General features: G+C 33.3%; 1 protein-coding gene across 1 annotated transcript; it reads left to right on the top strand.

The window, feature by feature from the left end:
• The first annotated feature begins 21 nt into the window (after window positions 1-21).
• Window positions 22-18,103, top strand: LOC133173720 (kinesin-associated protein 3-like). The gene is made up of 17 exons (XM_061308739.1): window positions 22-192; window positions 1,739-1,870; window positions 2,158-2,315; window positions 3,806-4,006; window positions 4,125-4,349; window positions 4,694-4,789; window positions 5,660-5,838; window positions 6,027-6,189; window positions 6,292-6,392; window positions 6,615-6,833; window positions 6,922-7,087; window positions 7,291-7,416; window positions 12,789-12,887; window positions 13,007-13,092; window positions 13,250-13,439; window positions 16,431-16,524; window positions 17,101-18,103. The coding sequence occupies exons 1-17, from the start codon at window positions 158-160 to the stop codon at window positions 17,429-17,431; spliced, it is 2,601 nt and encodes an 866-aa protein (XP_061164723.1). The 5' UTR covers window positions 22-157; the 3' UTR covers window positions 17,432-18,103.
• Window positions 18,104-18,629: the final 526 nt, after the last annotated feature.

The raw sequence follows: 18,629 nt of genomic DNA, 5'->3' as shown, positions 1-18,629 counted from the left end.
TATTTATTTATTTTTTTATCTTCGAGAGTTCAAATATTTTGACATGGCTGACAGTCAGAGTTGATTCGTCGCTATGATTGAAGTGTTTTGTAGGTTTCAAGAGATTTTGTGATTGTTTATTCCATTCTACGGGACAAAATCTTTAGTATTTGTAATAATGATGCAAGCAGAAGATGCTAGGTATTTGAAAAGGTAAGTGTTATTCAGGAATGGATGTAAAACAGTTTAGAATTTCCTCTGTTATATTCCCCCTCACCATACAGATGTTATGTATTGAAACATTTGTGTTTTAAATCAGTTGATAAATCTTCAGATATATGTAAGTTATGTTACACATTTTTTGGCTGTATGATGGAGAATACCAAAAATTTCATAACACGTCTGAACAGCATGTCAAATTTTTAAACCCATGTTAACAGATTTTCTGAAATGCTGTGCAAAAATAAAATTTTAAAAAGACATTTATTTCCTTAGTATTTATGAAAGTTGATGTAAAGAGAGAACACATCATGATGTTTGTTAGATTTTTTTTATTATTTAGAGTAAAGGTAGATAGAAATGCTCCTGTTACAATACATTTGAGGTAAAGGTTTGTCATGGAAATTTTTATTTCAACTTTTTTGACGTTGTTTTCAAGACATAATTACAGCATTATTTAAGAAAATTTGAGATTAAGTTATTTAAGTTGTGAAGTGGAATACTATAGTTTTTGCTGCCAAATAATGAGAACAGTATAAATAAAGTTTGAACTTTGTTATCTCAAACACCATGAATATGTTGAAGTGAGGTGCCAACAACCTTTTCTTTATGTATTTAAACCTTGATATTTCAAATCCTGGGATATTTTGAAGTTTTTTCTTAGTTTTGTGGGGGTTTGAGATAACAAGGTTTGACTGTATATTATTCATGACCCTTTCTTTTGAATTTTGATGATTTATTTTTTATTTGTTTGTTGTTCGTTCCCCCCCCCCCCCCTTTTTTTTTTTACAGATGGGTATGCAAAAAATTTAAGAATTTCAATTACAGTTAAACATTTAGTTCAGTTTTAAAGATTAAGAATTGTTTTTTATTACAATTTTAGTTCTTCACAGCTGACATCAAAGATATCTCAATGTTGATAAAGATAAATTTCTATCTAAATATATTGAGCTAGAAATAAGCTTGATAATTCTATCAATCTGATTAAAATCAGATCCATTGATCCGCTCACATAGATCGCTACACAAGGATCTGAAGAAACCCCATGCAGGGTCATCTCCTGGTGACCTTTCAATTATCCAATCAAACTTTTGCTTCAGAGAATTAAGACGTATCTTGGAATTCAGTTATAGAAGTGAAAGACCTGATGATACACGAAAGGAAAATTGTGACCTGGTTTCCTTAGCCTGTCAAAAGAATGACCACAGTCTTTTCTGTACAGAAATATATTTAGTATTTGCTTTTGCCTTGTTTTTTAGTTCTTTGTTTTGTACGAAACAATAAGATCTTCCCCACCGCTACTTTCACTTCTACATTCATTTTCCTGAATGTCGCTTAAGTACAATCTCTCTGATTGGTCAAAATTTTAATGAATATTTTTATTAGAAAGGTCACCAGGAGATGACCCTAAATGGGGTTTCTTGAGATCCTTGTGTAGCGATCTATGTAAGTGGATCAAAGGATCTGATTTTAATCAGATTGTAATTCTATGAGCATCTGCAATTGAATTGTTCCTCATTATATCCAAATTTATTTTTAGAAAAGTGAAGGGAGGGAACATTGATGTACACCCCACAGAGAAAGCCTTGGTTGTAAACTATGAATTGGAGGCAACAATCTTGGGTGAACTTGGTGATCCCATGCTGAGAGAATGGAAGGAATGCCAAAAAATGTGTGTGGTATATTCTGTATTTTTGCAAGTAGATTAAAAAAAAAATTAAAATAAAAAAAAAAACACACAAACAAACAAAAATGCAAGGTCAGATTTGATGGAATTATCAAACACAGATTTTTAGATATACCTGGTACATGTCATTCACCAGAACAACTATATAAATTATTAACCAATGCATATCAGTTCATTTTCTTGGATTAAAGTAATGGCTTTTGAACAGATACTTAAAATTTGAAAAAAAATATTATAAACAAACATAGAAGAATATATGTTTTATTTGACAGTATAAGGGTAAAAAGTTTGAATGAAAACAGTGACTTGGCCAGTTTAGCAAAGGACATCATTGATAAATGTAAATTGATCCACCCTACTAAACTACCGGAGGTGGAACAGCTGTTGTACTATCTACAGAACAGGAAGGAGACAGATTTACCCTGTAAACGTATGTACTGAATAGAGAGATTTACCCTGTAAACATATTTATTGAATAGACAGATTTAACTGTAGATGTATATACTGAATAGACAGATTTACCCTGTAAACATATGTACTGAATAAACAGATTTACCCTATAAACATATGTACTGAGTAGACAGATTTACCCCGTAAACCTATGTACTGAGTAGACAGATTTACCCCATAAACCTATGTACTGAATAGACAGATTTACTCTGTAAACATATGTACTGAGTAGACAGATTTACCCTGTAAACATATTTATTGAATAGACAGATTTAACTGTAGATGTATATACTGAATAGACAGATTTACCCTGTAAACATATGTACTGAATAAACAGATTTACCCTATAAACATATGTACTGAGTAGACAGATTTACCCCGTAAACCTATGTACTGAGTAGACAGATTTACCCCATAAACCTATGTACTGAATAGACAGATTTACTCTGTAAACATATGTACTGAGTAGACAGATTTACCCTGTAAACGTATGTACTAAGTAGACAGATTTACCCTGTAAATGTATGTACTGAATAGACAGGTTTACTCTGTAAACGTATGTACTGAATAGACAGATTTACTCTGTAAACGAATGTACTGAATAGACAGATTTACTCTGTAAATGTATGTACTGAATAGACAGATTTACTCTGTAAATGTATGTACTGAATAGACAGATTTACTTTGTAAACGTATGTACTGAATAGACAGATTTACTTTGTAAACGTATGTACTGAAGAGACAGATTTACCATGTAAATATATATACTAAAGAGACAGATGTACCATGTAAATATATGTATTTACTCTGTAAATGTGTACTAAAGCAAGATTTACTGTGTAAATGTATGTACTAAAGAGACAGATTTTCCCTGTAAACATATGTACTAACAACAGATTTACTTTGTAAATGTTTGTACTAGAGAGAGCTTTACAGTGTAAAGAGACAGATTTACACTTTAAACATAAGTACTAAAGAGACAGATTTACCTGTAAACATATGTACTAAAGACACCAATTTATCCTGTAAATGTATGTACTAAATTGACAGATTTACCCTGTAAACAAATGTATGAAAGAGACGGATTTATCCTGTAAATGTATGTTGAAGACTATGATTTACCATATAAACATACTAAATAAGCAGATTTACCCTCTTAACATATATACTAAAGACTCCTATTTATCCTGTGAACATATGTAGTAGAGGGACCGATTTACCCTGTAAACAAATGTACTAAAGAGACAGATTTACCCTGTAAACAAATGTACTAAAGCGACAGATTCATCCTGTGAATGTATGTACTATATTAAAAAAATATATGACTGTATTGATATATTTTGGAAAGTATGATAAAAATAAATTTTATGTTAAAATAGAATATTGGAATTTTATTCAAGAGGTATTGCTAGATGAATTGTTGTTCTACATGTATGTATTAAAAATTGACTCTCATTTACTTAACTGTAGCGTCTGGGAAAACACAGCTCCATGAAAAACCAGAAGTGCCCGTGTATGATGCCTCGGAGATTGATGAGGTGGCCAATATCAATGATGTAGATGACTACATGGAACTTCTTTATGAAGATGTTCCAGAAAAAGTCCGGGGATCAGCCTTACTTCTCCAGTTAGCTCGAAATCCAGATAATCTGGAGGAGTTATTTCAAAATGGTGAGTTAATCAATATTCCATAAAAATGATATTGTCAATAAGAAGTTGTAAATGATAAATATAATTATTTGTTAAAGTGATAACAATATGAATACTTTATGTAAAATGTTATTTGTAGAAACGATTGTCGGAGCACTGGCCCGAGTGCTAAGAGAGGACTGGAAGAAGAGCACGGAGCTTGCCACCAACATCGTCTACATCTTCTTCTGCTTCTCCAGCTTCACACAGTTTCATGGAGTCATTGTTCACTTTAAAATCGGGGCTTTGTGTATGAACATTATAGAACATGAACTGAAGAAATATGACATGTGGAACGAAGAATTACAGAAAAAGAAGAAGGCTTATATCCTTTCATTTCCTCAATCATGTTGTTCCTGTAAATGCTTTTTATTCTAAACGAACAACAGAATATTCAAAATATCATATAAATTGTAGTAAAAAAGATTGGGTCACCAGAATAAGGTTGTGCAATGAATGAATTTTGTTTTTATTTGCATAAACTCTAAATATTTTCAATTTTGTCACTAGAGTAAAACAAATCATCCAAACTTTTGTATTAATTTTAGTAGGATGATTTAATGTTTTTGAGGTTCTATTCTGTTTTTGAGTTCTATTCTGTTTTTGAGTTCTATTCTGCAATAGATATCATCTGGTTAGTGTTGTTATTGATTTCCTTAACCAGTTTACCTAATTCAGATAAAGACAAAAAGGCCAAGGATGAGTATGCCAAAAGTCTTCAGAAGTATGAAGGTCTAGTCAAAAAGCAGGAACAACTTTTACGGGGTGAGTGTTACGTCAGTAGTATTGAAACAGGGTGCAAAAAGTGCTACCCCTAGACAGATAAAAATCAGCTGGGATTAAGTCAATGAAAACATTTAAAACAAATATGTAACATACATGTTTCCTATGATGAGCAAAAATGATTGCCTTGTTTGTAACTGGTATTAATGCTAGCACAATATTGAATGTGTTGGATGGGTATAGTTTATGAAGAGACTCCTGTATCAAAAAGACGGTATACAGAAGCAATAAATTCTAATTTAATAAAAATACAGAATATAAGAATCTGAATTTACATGCTTTACAAAGAAAAAAATTCCTGATATTTTCTGATAGAATTCTTTCAATTATTTTTAACAAAAACAATTTATGTACATTTATCAGTTTTGTTTTGTTTTTTTTAACTAAACCTTTTTGCCTGTACATTTTAGTAGCATTCTACCTGTTACAGAACCTATCTGTTTACATCTAATGGCATTCTACCTGTTACTGAATCTGTCTGTCTGTCTGTACATTTAATGGTGCAGTGCTAGTTACTGAATCTGTACATTTTAGTGGCATTCTACCTGTTCCTGAATCTGTCTCTGTCTGTACATTTTAGTGGCATTCTACCTGTTACTGAATCTGTCTCTTTCTGTACATTTTAGTGGCATTCTACCTGTTACTGAATCTGTCTCTGTCTGTACATTTTAGTGGCATTCTACCTGTTCCTGAATCTGTCTCTGTCTGTACATTCTAGTGGCATTCTACCTGTTCCTGAATCTGTCTCTGTCTATACATTTTAGTGGAGTTCTACCTGTTACTGAATCTGTCTCTGTACATTTTAGTGGCATTCTACCTGTTACTGAATCTGTCTCTGTCTGTACATTTTAGTGGCATTCTACTTGTTACTGAATCTTGCTGAGGACCTGAAGGTGGAGATGAAGATGAGGAACAAGGGTATTGTGAAGTTCCTCGTCAAGACTCTGGAGAGGGACAACTTTGAGCTGCTGATCTTGGTTGTGTCCTTCCTCAAGAAACTAAGCATATTCATAGAAAACAAAACAGAAATGGTGAGAACAAACATATATGGAAGTGTCAAATAAAGGTTGTAAACTAAATGATGCAAAACAAAAAACAAAAAAATACTTAGAACAAGGTAGCTTAAATATAAAGTAAGATATGAAATTCACAAATTTTATCTTTGAATCGAGTTTGTATAATAGTGGAATTAGTAAGTGGACTTTTGTTACAATTGTAGGCTGAGTTAAACATTATAGAGAAATTGACAAAGTTAGTGCCATGTGAACACGAGGACCTGCTGAATATTACACTGAGATTACTGGTGAACTTGTCCTTTGATGCTGAACTACGCAGTAAAATGTTCAAGTTTGGGTTACTTCCTAAACTTGTCGGATTACTTCGTAAGTTGAATATTTGTCAAGCTTGTTCTGTACTGTTAAGGTTTGCACAATATTGTATTCCCTGGTTGAAGAGTTTGTTAAGACCCAATTTTTTTTTTACAGAGAATGAAAACCACAGAGAACATGTGTTGGGCATACTATATCACATTAGTATGGATGATAAATCCAAGTCAATGTTCACTTACACAGACTGCATACCAATTGTAAGTACTTAGATTTAGTAGAATTATGATTTTCGGACAACAAATAAATCATCTGTGTGTAAAATACGTAAGTAGGTCAAATAACATCTGATTAGTATCTAGAGAGCGTCATCAATCAAGTCAGAGGTAAACCAGAAAATGCACGAAAAGATGGACCTGTTTCACAAACATATTGTTTAAAGAAAGAAGTTGATCAGCTGCTTGTTTAACAATTTATTCCAGGTTATGAAAATGCTTCTTGAAAGTGGAGAAAATGTAGAAATGGAATTGATGGCTTTGTGTGTCAATCTGGCTTCCAACAAACGTGTAGCAGCCATGATCTGTGAAGGTCAAGGTCTCAAGATGTTGATGAAGCGAGCCTTCAAGTACAAGCACCCACTCCTGATGAAAATGATCAGGAATCTCTCGCAGCATGATGGACCTACAAAAGCTCTCTTTGTGGTGAGTTTATATTTTCAATAATTGGTTAAAGTCTTGGTTTTGCATTATGATAAGGAAGCAGTCCTTAATGTTATCATTGATTGTTTAGGACTACATCAGTGACCTGGCACAGGCTGTACTGAACGAAGAGGAAGAAGACTTTGGTTTGGAGTGCCTTGGCATTCTGGGTAATCTAACAATCCCTGACCTGGATTATGAACTGATCCTAAAGGAATATAACCTGATACCATGGATTAAAAGTAAACTAGAACCAGGTACAGTTATTGTAGCATGTTTACAAGTACAGAAAATCACAATGCTTTGTTTAATAGAAAAGAAATAATGCAATGTTGTTATTATTTTTGACAATTGAGGAAAAAACTGCAGTGCACAAAGCAAGCATAAGAGGCTGAGTTTACTTCCCTGCAAATTTTTTGTAATGAGTGTTAGGAGAGTTAACCTAACGTTTGATTGACAGGTGCCTGTGAGGATGATTGGGTACTAGAGGTGATTATTCTGGTGGGGACAGTGTGTAATGACGACGCCTGTGCTAAGATGCTGGCAGAGGCTAACATCATTCAGTCACTGATAGAGCTACTTAATGGTAAATATTGTCCATTCATTTACTACAGCCTGATTTGTTTGATTAAATTTAATGCTTAAGCTATTTATATGAATCAAATTAATTTGACAGAATTGTATGAAAAATGAAATATATGTATAGCTAGCTAGTGTGGTAGAAGTACATGTATATTCATAGATGTGTATTTATGTAATTTCGGTCATTCCTTTTCGATAGTGTATAACTCATGAGCTATTTTTCCCTAAATCATAATTTTAACAATCAGTATATTTGACTTTTGTTCTACTACCAGATGAAGGTAAAAAGGCACATTATGTCAAAACCATTAAAAAAAAAAAATATTGTGCTTCAAATTTGTGCAGTTTGCCCATTTGTAGTATTGTTCTAAAGTGACTCTGTGTTACCCATTGAACACTTAAAGTACCCCCACATATCAGAATACAGCTTTCCCATTAATCAATGGTAGTATGTATATCTATTTTGTTGCATTGTAAAGTTTACAAAATGAATCTTAATCCTTAATTGAAGACATACGACCTTAAGTCCTCTTGCTCTTAAGCAGGAACAATAAAGACTTTTTTACAGGTCATCCACATATTTTTTTTTTTACATATATGTAGTACTATCTATGTGTTAAAAAAATTAGCATATACTGTGCACGTACATCATTAATGAAGTAACATGGAATTGTGTAGTTACTGAATTGAAATGACCTCAGAATTTATATCTGCTTTGGATGTATGGTCAATATAGATAGATCTTTACTATGTTGCATGTTATTTGTATATCCAATATCTTTCATTGCACAATTCAAAAGCATGCTGTCCAGTGTACATACTTATCTGTGTAAGCACAAAGTTCTGAAGACAGCAATAACTAGAACAATATGGGAAGCTGCCATTAATGAAAGCAGGAATCCTCTTTATTCAAGTTTTTATGAATGTCTTCCTGTAAAGAAAGTATGGAAGGGATGTATAACTTGTACATGTAAACAACTGTCTGCATTCCTTCAGTCCCTTTTGTGTGTTGGTCATCTGTAGATTCCTAAATATATGCAAGGAATTTATTCTAGCATAATTTCCTGAGAAGCACCACTCACGAAATAAAGAAGAAAGTACGTTATGTACCAAAATCTGCCCTGTCCCCAAATCTGACGAAGATTTTTTTGAAGCATGTCTAAGATGTCCTCTTTCTAATTCATCTTAATTTTTGTAATTATACCAAATCAATTTTCCGACAAAGCTATCTGAATATAGATAGTTTCTTTGGAAAATAACACTATGACGTTATGACGTCAACCTAGCGACGCTACGCAAATGCGAGGGTTGTTGGAAAGTTCGTTATATTACTCTCAAGAAATATTAAAAAAAAAAACACATTTTTTCATACATGTATAAAAAATATTTATTTTGTTGACGTGTGAAGTTTCATTCCATTCGATTTAACAGAAATTAATTTACTTAATTTTGAAATAAACATGTTTCAATTGGTAACCCCGGAGCTACATTATAACGTCAAAAAACGTTGCGTCATGGTGTTTTTTTTTTTGTTTTTTTTTTAAATCCCCCTTTACATTTCACACAGTTTGGTCCAATGGCCAATTTTTAAAAACGTTTCTCTATCAAATTTAATTTATTTTGCTAACAATCGTACCAGTAGCGTAATTTAATTTTGTTTGTCCATGTTTTATCATTTTTTTTTTATTTTACCGCGTACATGTAACTGTGCATTTACAAGATCAGCAACTGTGAAGCGCCTTTTTATTTCCAAGACTTTACCAACTCAAAGTTTCTGCTCAGATTTTTACAGATAATCCATTTTCTCACAGACCACCCTTGTCTGATACAGAGTTTTAATCATTCGAATACAGCTTCTATCATTCATACACTACAATATTTTCAGAGTTTAGTCTGAAGATTTCCAGAGTACAACACAAAATTTTGTTATACCTTTAAAAATTGGTTTCTATATAAATCTATGCACATTCCCAATGTTGTACTGAGCGGCCATTAAAAAAAAAAAATCGGTGTTTGACCGTGTAGTAAGATATTTGACCTGTCGATGAGAAATTGAACCGCTAAAGTCAAAATTGTGGGCGGGATCAACTAAATCTCGGTGTTCGACAGTGACGAAATTAACCAATTTTAACCGCAGTGATTTAAGTAAATTTACATTATGGAATCTGGCACAAGATACAAAGGTACATGTATAACAAAACATTTATTGACTATGTTCTGTTCTCGGGCAAAATGCGTTTTGTCGACCCATCGATCGGTTAAATAACGGCCTCAGACAAACAGTTTGGTTTTTGGGTCCGACAATATACGTACAAATGAAAGATTAATTTTTATGATTTTAAAACGAGAGAGAGAGAAAGATGCGTCACGCATATTTAATAGTACGTTTATTATAAGTATTCGATTATTCTAATTAAAGCAAGAGTTTGATTTTTAAAAGCTAGACTATTTTTTATGCGAATTCCTTGGTTTGTTTTTAAGATTGCATTAAAACTTTTAACACTATTTTATAGAATGTCAGATTCCCTATAAAATTTTATGAGAAAGCATTAAAGATATTTTCGAAAAGTATTTGAATTTTTAATTAATAGATAACATTGAAAGGGTAGAATCCCCAGCCCATCCTTTCCAACGAGTCGCGGCGTCATTCACGAATTTATCTAAACAAAATGTGTTTAAAACGTTTCTATCGTCATCTGAAAAGGTTTCAAAAAAAAAAAATAAAAAATGAAAAGGTACTGTCATTCGATTAATAATTTTATATGTCACCGGATGGTCCTTCTCAAATGCACGAATCAAGTATCACACCCTCCCTTTACAAGCTGGTACATTGTAGAGATGCAGTACTTCTCTTGGATAGTTGGCAGAGGCAACTTTCTATCGCATTTTCTTTAGCAACTTATTGAGGCTTTTTTCACCAATTTAGTATAGATTTTCAAAAAAATAAATAAATAAAATAAATATAAACATGTATAAACATTTACTTTCTTTGAAGAACACTTTTACAATTTTTTTTTAAATACGTACATATAATTATAGATAAATACTGTTCCTTGAAGTTTCGCTCAGTATGAGAGCCTATCTTTAAGTAAGTATAGTAAGCCTTCGATACCAAACCTATGGAGAGAAAGATCATAGGCATTTATGCCTGCTTTTCGATTCATTTCAGGTAGAGCGTTCGCTCCGTGATCGGAAGGTCGTGTGTTCGAAACACGTCTGTGACCGACCTAAGTCGATAAAAAATAGGTAGCAACTGTTCCTTCGTCAGGCGCTCGGCACTTTGAAGTGAAAGTTGCGGGTTTTTCGGATGAGACCTTAAAAACCGAGGCCCCGTGTCTCGGTAGGTTCAAACTTTTTTTCACAATTTTTTTTTTCACAACCAATTTTTTTCGCCCAATACCTATATTCCTAAACTTTACCTATGCTACAGCAAACAGAGGGGGGGGGGGGGGGGTAGTCTTTCAATGAACATTTTCAAAGTTTGGAAAAAGTGGGAAGTGGCCCTGCGTCCCTGATTCTTCGTGCCTGATAAATAACTTGTTTTCAGACTTGTCCACACTGACAGATAATTTTGTTCCACAGTGTATATATACTTATGTTAAATTGTGTGATACACATACACCGCCGTTATGGGGTGAAAGAATTTAGTGACAGGTAACCTTGCTGAAAAGTGAACCCCTCATCCGATAAAGCTTTTTTTTTTTGTCCGAAATTCTTTTTTGACCTTTCTGTCGCTTTCTCATTCCAGTCTTCTTTTAACTTCACTGGATCCTCGACAGCTAAGAAATTACAACTCCGGTATATGTGGAATGATCTTAAGTAGAATATACGGGTAAATAATAAATTTTACTTGGTGAAACATATGAGCCTTTGTTTTTATATGCATATTATTATCAACAATGTCTACAATATAAACTTATGCAGATGCAACACGCTTATATTGTGCGTGGAATTATAAAATCTGAAAATATGCTGAAACATCAACCGTGCACTTGTATGAATGACTGAAAATACAAGACTTCAGAATATTAATTAATCGGATCAGTCCTGACCAACGGCACCCAAAAGATTGGGAATTTATCCCCCCCCCCCCCCCCCCCCCCCCGCCCCATCCAAAAAAAAAATGTGTTGCAAGCTTGGAGACCTATTGTGACGTCATCTTTGAGTTTATTGCGTAATTTATTAACATACATGCAGACGTCAGCTAAGCCGTTTCAGTAGCAAAATAAAATAAAGGCTAGGATTTTAAAAACATTTTCTTTTCTGCAATAATACTTTTAGTGATTTCATTTGTCAGCTGAACATTTTTATTTTATTGCTTTAGTATATTAAATTGATCCCTTCCCTTCTTGCTGGCAACATTTATCAAGTGTAAGGCTTATTTGTATAAAATAATATCGCAATTTGTCATTTCTATAGAACATTTTTTTAGTTTTTATGCTATTTTCATGACAATTATATTTGTATGAGCAATATAAATATGGTCAATCAATGATAAATTTATTTTTTAACATTAGTACACGAAATACACTTTTATTATTACTCCTAGATAAGAATTCGCCTCTCGACTAACTTAGTTTCCGCCACCGGAAATAGTCATGAAATATCAAAATTAACATACTGCACATTCCTCGAGCAAATTCTTACCATTATTTTTGCTTGTCTTTTATCAAATTATTTTCATATATATATGTTTTATTTTGCTCGAGGGGTGTGCACTACTTCAATTTTGGGAATTTGTTGTAAAAATAGTGGAAAAAATAGCAATATCCGGAAAGAACGGATGTTTTAATCCTGTGAATACCTCTAATCAACGTACTTGCGAAATTTTGTTATGCATATATCAAAACTACCAGTCTTCTTCTACATGTACATAGTAGTTATATTTTTTCAAACGTGTATATCAAAATACGAAAAATTGTGGGCCTTCGAATAATACATAACGTACTTAATTCTTTACTTGTTTTATTTTTATATTGCTGAAGTACAAGTTAAAACTCTTGATCAACAGTTCAGTTGCGAATTCATGTTGTCTCAAATTGAGATCTATAAATCATTTTGCAATAGGAAGTACTCATGTATAATAAGGAATCTGCAGTACTCTAATGTGTAGTGGAGGTAATGGTACTTCGTACATGATACAGAGATTTATTTTATTAGAAGATATGAAATAAACTTGAACTCAGGTATGTGGATATGTCAAGGTCTTGTGCCTTACGAGGCAGCCATAATAGAAATTCAGCTACATTTGAGTAGAGGATATTTATCAAGAAATATAACTGCATAATCAACAATTCAACACTGTTTATTGATATCGCTTTTTTATAATGTAAACACTGAGGTATATTAACCACCTTTATTAATTTTTTCACACAGCCAAACAGGAGGATGATGAAATGGTTTGTCAGATTGTGTATGTGTTTTATCAGATGATCTTCCATGAATCAACCAGAGAAGTCATTATCAAAGATACTCGTATCCTTTATTGGTAACTCATCTCCATAAATGAGTGTTTATCAAGATTTAAAGAGCCAACTTATAATTTCTCTTTTGTTTTTTTAATTTGAGTTGTCTTTGACCTTGACCTACCCAAGAGGCTCCAGCATATCTGATTGATTTGATGCATGACAAGAATTCAGAAATCCGAAAAGTTTGTGATAATACGCTGGATATGATAGCAGTGAGTACACATTATGCAATTTTCTGTTCATCTGTGCATCTTCACAGCTGTTGATATAACTCTTGTACAGTAGCCAGGTAACTATTGTGTACAGAGATGGTACAAACTAGAAATACTTCAGAACACAGTCTAAATTCATGCTTTACCGTCTCTCTAGGAATTTGATGAGGAGTGGGCTAAAAAGATTCAGCTAGAGAAGTTCCGCTGGCATAATTCTCAGTGGTTAGAGATGGTAGAGACAAGACAGGTTGGTGACATGGGGGATCCTTACATGTACGCTGACGAGGGATATGATCCGTATCTACAGGATGCAGATATTCTGGACAGACCTGACTTATTTTATGATGGTAGGACATTTAATTCAGTAATCTTTGTCATGAGTTCTATGAGTCACTTTTAAACCTCTCTTTTGCTGTAATTTGACTTTGGACTGAGAAAAGTGTTTCTGTTTTGATAGGTGGAAAAGGTGAGGGTAAAACGCAGCATGTAACAGTTATCAGTGTGTCTCGTCCTTTTTATTGTAAATTCATGCCTACCAGAAATTTTCATTTCATGTATAGTGCATTTTCCTAAAAACGAATTGGAGGGGGACTCTATAATGTCAAAAATATGACCTGTTTTCTCCTTTGGTGCATCTTGCAAATGGCTTGAATTTTCCATTCATTTTAGTTACAGTGCTTCTCTTATGAAAGAATGAATTTTTATATCCCAGACTTGAAAAAAGGAGGGGTATATAGTACATGTATAGTATATAGTAATAGGATGTATGTCCTTCTCTCCGTACATCCTTCCTTTTGTACATCCTTAACACTTTGGGTACCCATCTCTTATCCAAAGCCTCCTCTGTACCAAGGAATAAAATTTAACGAGACTTTCACAGAATATTTATTACAATGCCATTATAATGCACCTCCTACGTAAGTTTTGATTGGAACGTATTTGAAGTTTCCCATAGCAAAACATGGACACTGCCATTCTTTTTATAATATTGGGGGTATCCGTCTCTAATCTGGAACTCCTCCTATACCACTGAATATCGATATTTGTGGTATCCTATAGCAAGAAATGGACTTCGCCATTATACGCATATGGGAGTGGGGGGTATCATTTTGTGAGCTCAGTGCTTACAGTACCTCTAGTTTTATAAACAGAATGGTTCATGTATTATTTGCTCACCTCAACAAAGTTGATTTGATGAGGAGTGGTCTAAGATCTTCAAAGAGTAACATCGCTGTCCCAGTTTAAAGATTTTGGAGCAAATTTCTTTTAAGTACTATATGCCCTATATTGATCAGAGATACATGGATGATGATTGTAGTATGTTCCATTGTACCAGTCAGGTTTCAGATCCTGTAATTTCACCCAAAGAATGGTCAGGTTAATGTTTTTTAAAGCAGGAATTTTTTAAGTAGGTCTCATTTCCAAGTAACTAAAAGCCCTATTGACCAGACTTGCATTGATGATATATCCAAGGATACACACTACCAGACTTGCTTCAGATGCTGGATTTCCAGATTAGTGACTAGGTTAAATTTTTTGAGCAGGTCCATTAAAAAGAAACTACGTATAAGGACTACCAGGACCAAACTTGCATGGATGATTCATATAAGGAGTTTTTGGAGAAGGGCGATTCCTAAGTAACTTTAAGGCTTTCCTGGACCAAACATGAAAGGATGATCCATCAAGAGATGCACACTGCCAGACTTGCTTTGGATCTGAATCTGACCTGCATATTCTGGATAAGTGACTAAGTAATAGTATTTGGAGCAAGTCCATTCCCAAGTAACTGCAAGCCCTACCTGAACCAAACATGCATTAATGTTGCATATAAGGATGCACAATACTAGAGTATTAGTTTAGCGTGGGACTTTGCCTTAAAGATAACATTTGTTGAGGTGAGCTTTGTAATCTCTGATTATCTTTGTTTGTTCTTATCCATCAGTTAAAAACACAGTAATTTATTCCCATGCATCTACACAAATTGAGTATTTTCAACATTATGTAAATCAGGTGGCCTTTTTTATATTTAAAAAATTCAAGTCAAGCCTTGTAATGTAATATTATATACACATTTACTTCTATATTGTTTTCTCTATGCCATGATTAGAAGATGGACAAATTTTTCATTCATTTCTTATGCCCCACCATGAATATGGCCAGAGAATATAGAGTTTGTCATGTCCTTCTTCCATCCTTCCATGGGCCATGGCACTTTGCATTTAGCTCACTTCAAAGTTCAGTTTTAAAGAAACTATTCAAGATATTTTTATCAAACTTCATGTGCTGATACATATTGATAAGAACTATTTAACTGCATTAAATTGTTTGACCTTGTCCGTTCCTTTGACCTTGACCTCACTTTTCTTAAATTAGTGTTTAGCTCAGTTTTTAAGAAAGCATTCAAGATATCTTTTTTATCAAATTTCATATGCTGATACATATTAGTTAGAGCTATTCAACTGCATCAAAAACTTTTGACCTTAAACTTCCCCGTGACCTTGACCTCACTTTTCTTAAATATGCATTTTGCTTGGTTTCAAAGAAACCATTTAAGATATTTTTATGTAAGCTTACACACTTGTATATAATTTGGCGAGAATTCATCATCTGTATCCAATTTTTTAGATTTAAATTTCTATATTAAAAAAACAATTCAAGATACTCTCATCAAACTTCATCTAATACATGTACAAATTTTCATGTTGCATTACTAATGTACCCTCTGTGGGGCATTCATGTCCTTTGGACATAGTACTGGGTTTTTTTTAGGGCATTCATGTCCTATGGACATAGTACTGATTTTTTTTTTACTTTTGTTATTTTTAATATATGGATGCACATTAAACTCGGGAATATATTTTCTAGACGTAATAAGTTTGGGTGATTGCTTTTTTCAACAAGTGTGCACTATATGTTACTAAGAACATTACATAACTAATAAATGGAAAGCATACAAGCTGCTTTGATGCATGAATATCTTGTACAGGAATGTCTGGTGGTGTTATGCAATGCTTGAGAAGCTTTAGGTGTAAATTTCTGCATCATTTTTTTTTTTTGGTTGACTTTTGAGAGAGAGAGTATCTTTATTGAGCAGTGTATTCCCACTAATATTTCAGGTCCATGAAATTTTGACATAATTTTCAGAGAATTTGTAGTTATTTACCAGTACAACTGACTAGCATGTTCTGCATGGAGGAGTTCACTTGCTTATCTGGTCATGAATATATAGTTTTGAAGCACATCTTTGTGGATAATGAATTATTGTCAACACTAATTTTAAAATGTTGCATTTCTTGTACACACATGTATGTGTGTTGATTTTTATACCTGAATTTCAGATATGTATGAAAATGCCTACATTATGGATGGTCACCTGACACCTGAGTACATTGATGAAAATGGCATGTATGATGGACAGCCTTATGGTTATGGGTATGTAACCTTGATTTTAATTATGTCTGTGTCTCTAATGGCATTAAAGCAATATGAGCTGCATTTTTGAGAATGTTATTTTGCTGTTAAAATGAGCTATTATGATAAATTTGTATGTAATTTAAACCTTTATGATCAATTATATTTAAATAAAGTATTAAATTGTTTCAGAAGAAAGACTTCTGTACAATCGATTGTATAGCATTATATAAAGAATCAATATACATGACGGCAATAATGTAATTCTGCTTTAATCAAAGCTTAAAAATAGTTCCTCAATCGCAAAGTTTATAAACATTCTTTTTTTTCCTGTCATTGAAATAGTAAATTACAATTTTGCAACAAAAATTTCCGACATCAAAGTTGCAGCTCATATTGCTTTAACTTTCACATTGGCTATTCAACTTTTAACAAGAAAATGTGCATCAGAGTGAGAACGTTACCAGTACTATCAGTCTGATAAAGTTTAGTTTTATTTCATCAATGAGAAGGTGAAGAAGAAACTTGTACCTGTACATGATGCCTATGATATAGAAATGCTTGTGTCTTGATTAAAAGTTGTTCTAATCTGAATAGGTATGGGAATCCCATGGATGGTGGCTATGATCCTTACGAGAGACCAGAATCTCACATGGGCTTTATTGGTAACGGTCCACCAGTGGACGAGTACGGCAGACCACTAGAAATGGATCCCTACATGATGGACGAGAGGCAGGCGATGATGATGGATGAAAGGCAGGCAATGATGATGGATGAAAGGCAAGCGATGATGATGGATGAGAGACAGGCCATGCTGATGGATGGGAGGCAGTCAGCAATGATGGACAGATATGGAATGGAGATGGAAGATGATCCTTACCATTATGGGTACAACAATTACAATGGGGGTGTGTACGATAGGAGATAATGAGATTACTACACAAGATGTTATCTGTAGGTCTAAATGTGTTCAGTACCTGTGAACCTAATGACAAATCTGTGATACTTCTCTGCTGTTTCTTCAACATTCATTGTATATATTATTCATTGCATTTCATGCCAATGTGGTGTGAATATTTATTCCTTAAGTTCAAATTAAAGACAATTTTCAAACTAAAGCAGTATGAAAAACCTGTCATTCTTCAAGGTACAAGGTAATATAATTAAGATCTGTATTTGTAAATAAAAAATGTTTTGATTTTACTCGTCATTTCTTAGAATCTGGTATTCATGATAATTTATAATTTTAACTTGTTGAATTCCTGACTAGTGGTTGTCAATTTTCCACCTTTTTACATGTATTTATTAAACTTTGTACAGGAATGTTGTCCTCGTGATGGATGGTTGTACTCTATGAATGATCTGTTAGCTTGATTTATTCCGACAGTGCAAAGATAATTTTGTTTGTGATATTTTTTCTCCGTCCATTTGCTTTACACACTTTTTTTTTGCATTCAACATTTTTTTAATTTATACATTATATAATTACATGTATTTTAATAAAAGCCTTCTAGTGTTGAACCAAAGTAGAATTTTCTGTGAAATTTCATTGCATGTGTAATTTTTTCATGCAGAGAACAATAAAATTCTTTCAAGATGATAGATTTAGTGTAATGTTTTAGATTACTGAAAGTCAATATACAATAAGAGCACCAATTTGAAAGATGTTCATAGAGGGATTGATACCCACTGCTGGACAAACTCAAAATGAACTTACTAGAAAAATTTCCAATTCTATGTTATATTACAGTGTTACATGCTTTCAACCTTATGTTGAAGATATAACATTCACTGATCACAGATAGTCTGTGTTGGGTATGAGCTTCTGCATAGCAGCATTACAAGCTGAAGAAAACTTAATTCTAATCCCTCTGACCTCATTCACCAGCTTAGGGTCACAACCTCTGATTATGTGCAAACTCTTTGCCAAGTTTAAGTTTCTGCTGTACCTTGTTAGGTTATAGTAAACTGAGCAATTCTTTGAGTCCAAACCATGTGACCCTGTCCACAGAGTTTTTCATAATCAAGAACATGTTCTAATATGAACACCCTTTGTGCTAAGTGCACTGTAGGAAATTCTGCTGTTCCTGTATTACAAAGTTATGGCCAGAATATCCAAACCCTCA

Source organism: Saccostrea echinata, unplaced genomic scaffold (assembly GCF_033153115.1).
Source record: "Saccostrea echinata isolate AGI-Se365-2 ecotype Australia unplaced genomic scaffold, CSIRO_AGI_Sech_v1 ptg000056l, whole genome shotgun sequence".
In the NCBI taxonomy this organism is placed as follows: Eukaryota; Metazoa; Mollusca; class Bivalvia; order Ostreida; family Ostreidae; genus Saccostrea; species Saccostrea echinata.
Note: the sequence above shows the minus strand (reverse complement) of the source record. Positions and strands in the feature narration are given on the sequence as shown.

Bases quoted from the DNA above. Each gene is read 5' to 3' on its own strand.
- LOC133173720 (XM_061308739.1), top strand. From the start codon at position 158: ATGATGCAAGCAGAAGATGCTAGGTATTTGAAAAG. The intron at 4,790-5,659 runs GTGAGTGTTACG...TGTACATTTTAG, and splicing joins GCAGGAACAACTTTTACGGG to TGGCATTCTACTTGTTACTG. The intron at 16,525-17,100 runs GTATGTAACCTT...TAATCTGAATAG, and splicing joins GGACAGCCTTATGGTTATGG to GTATGGGAATCCCATGGATG.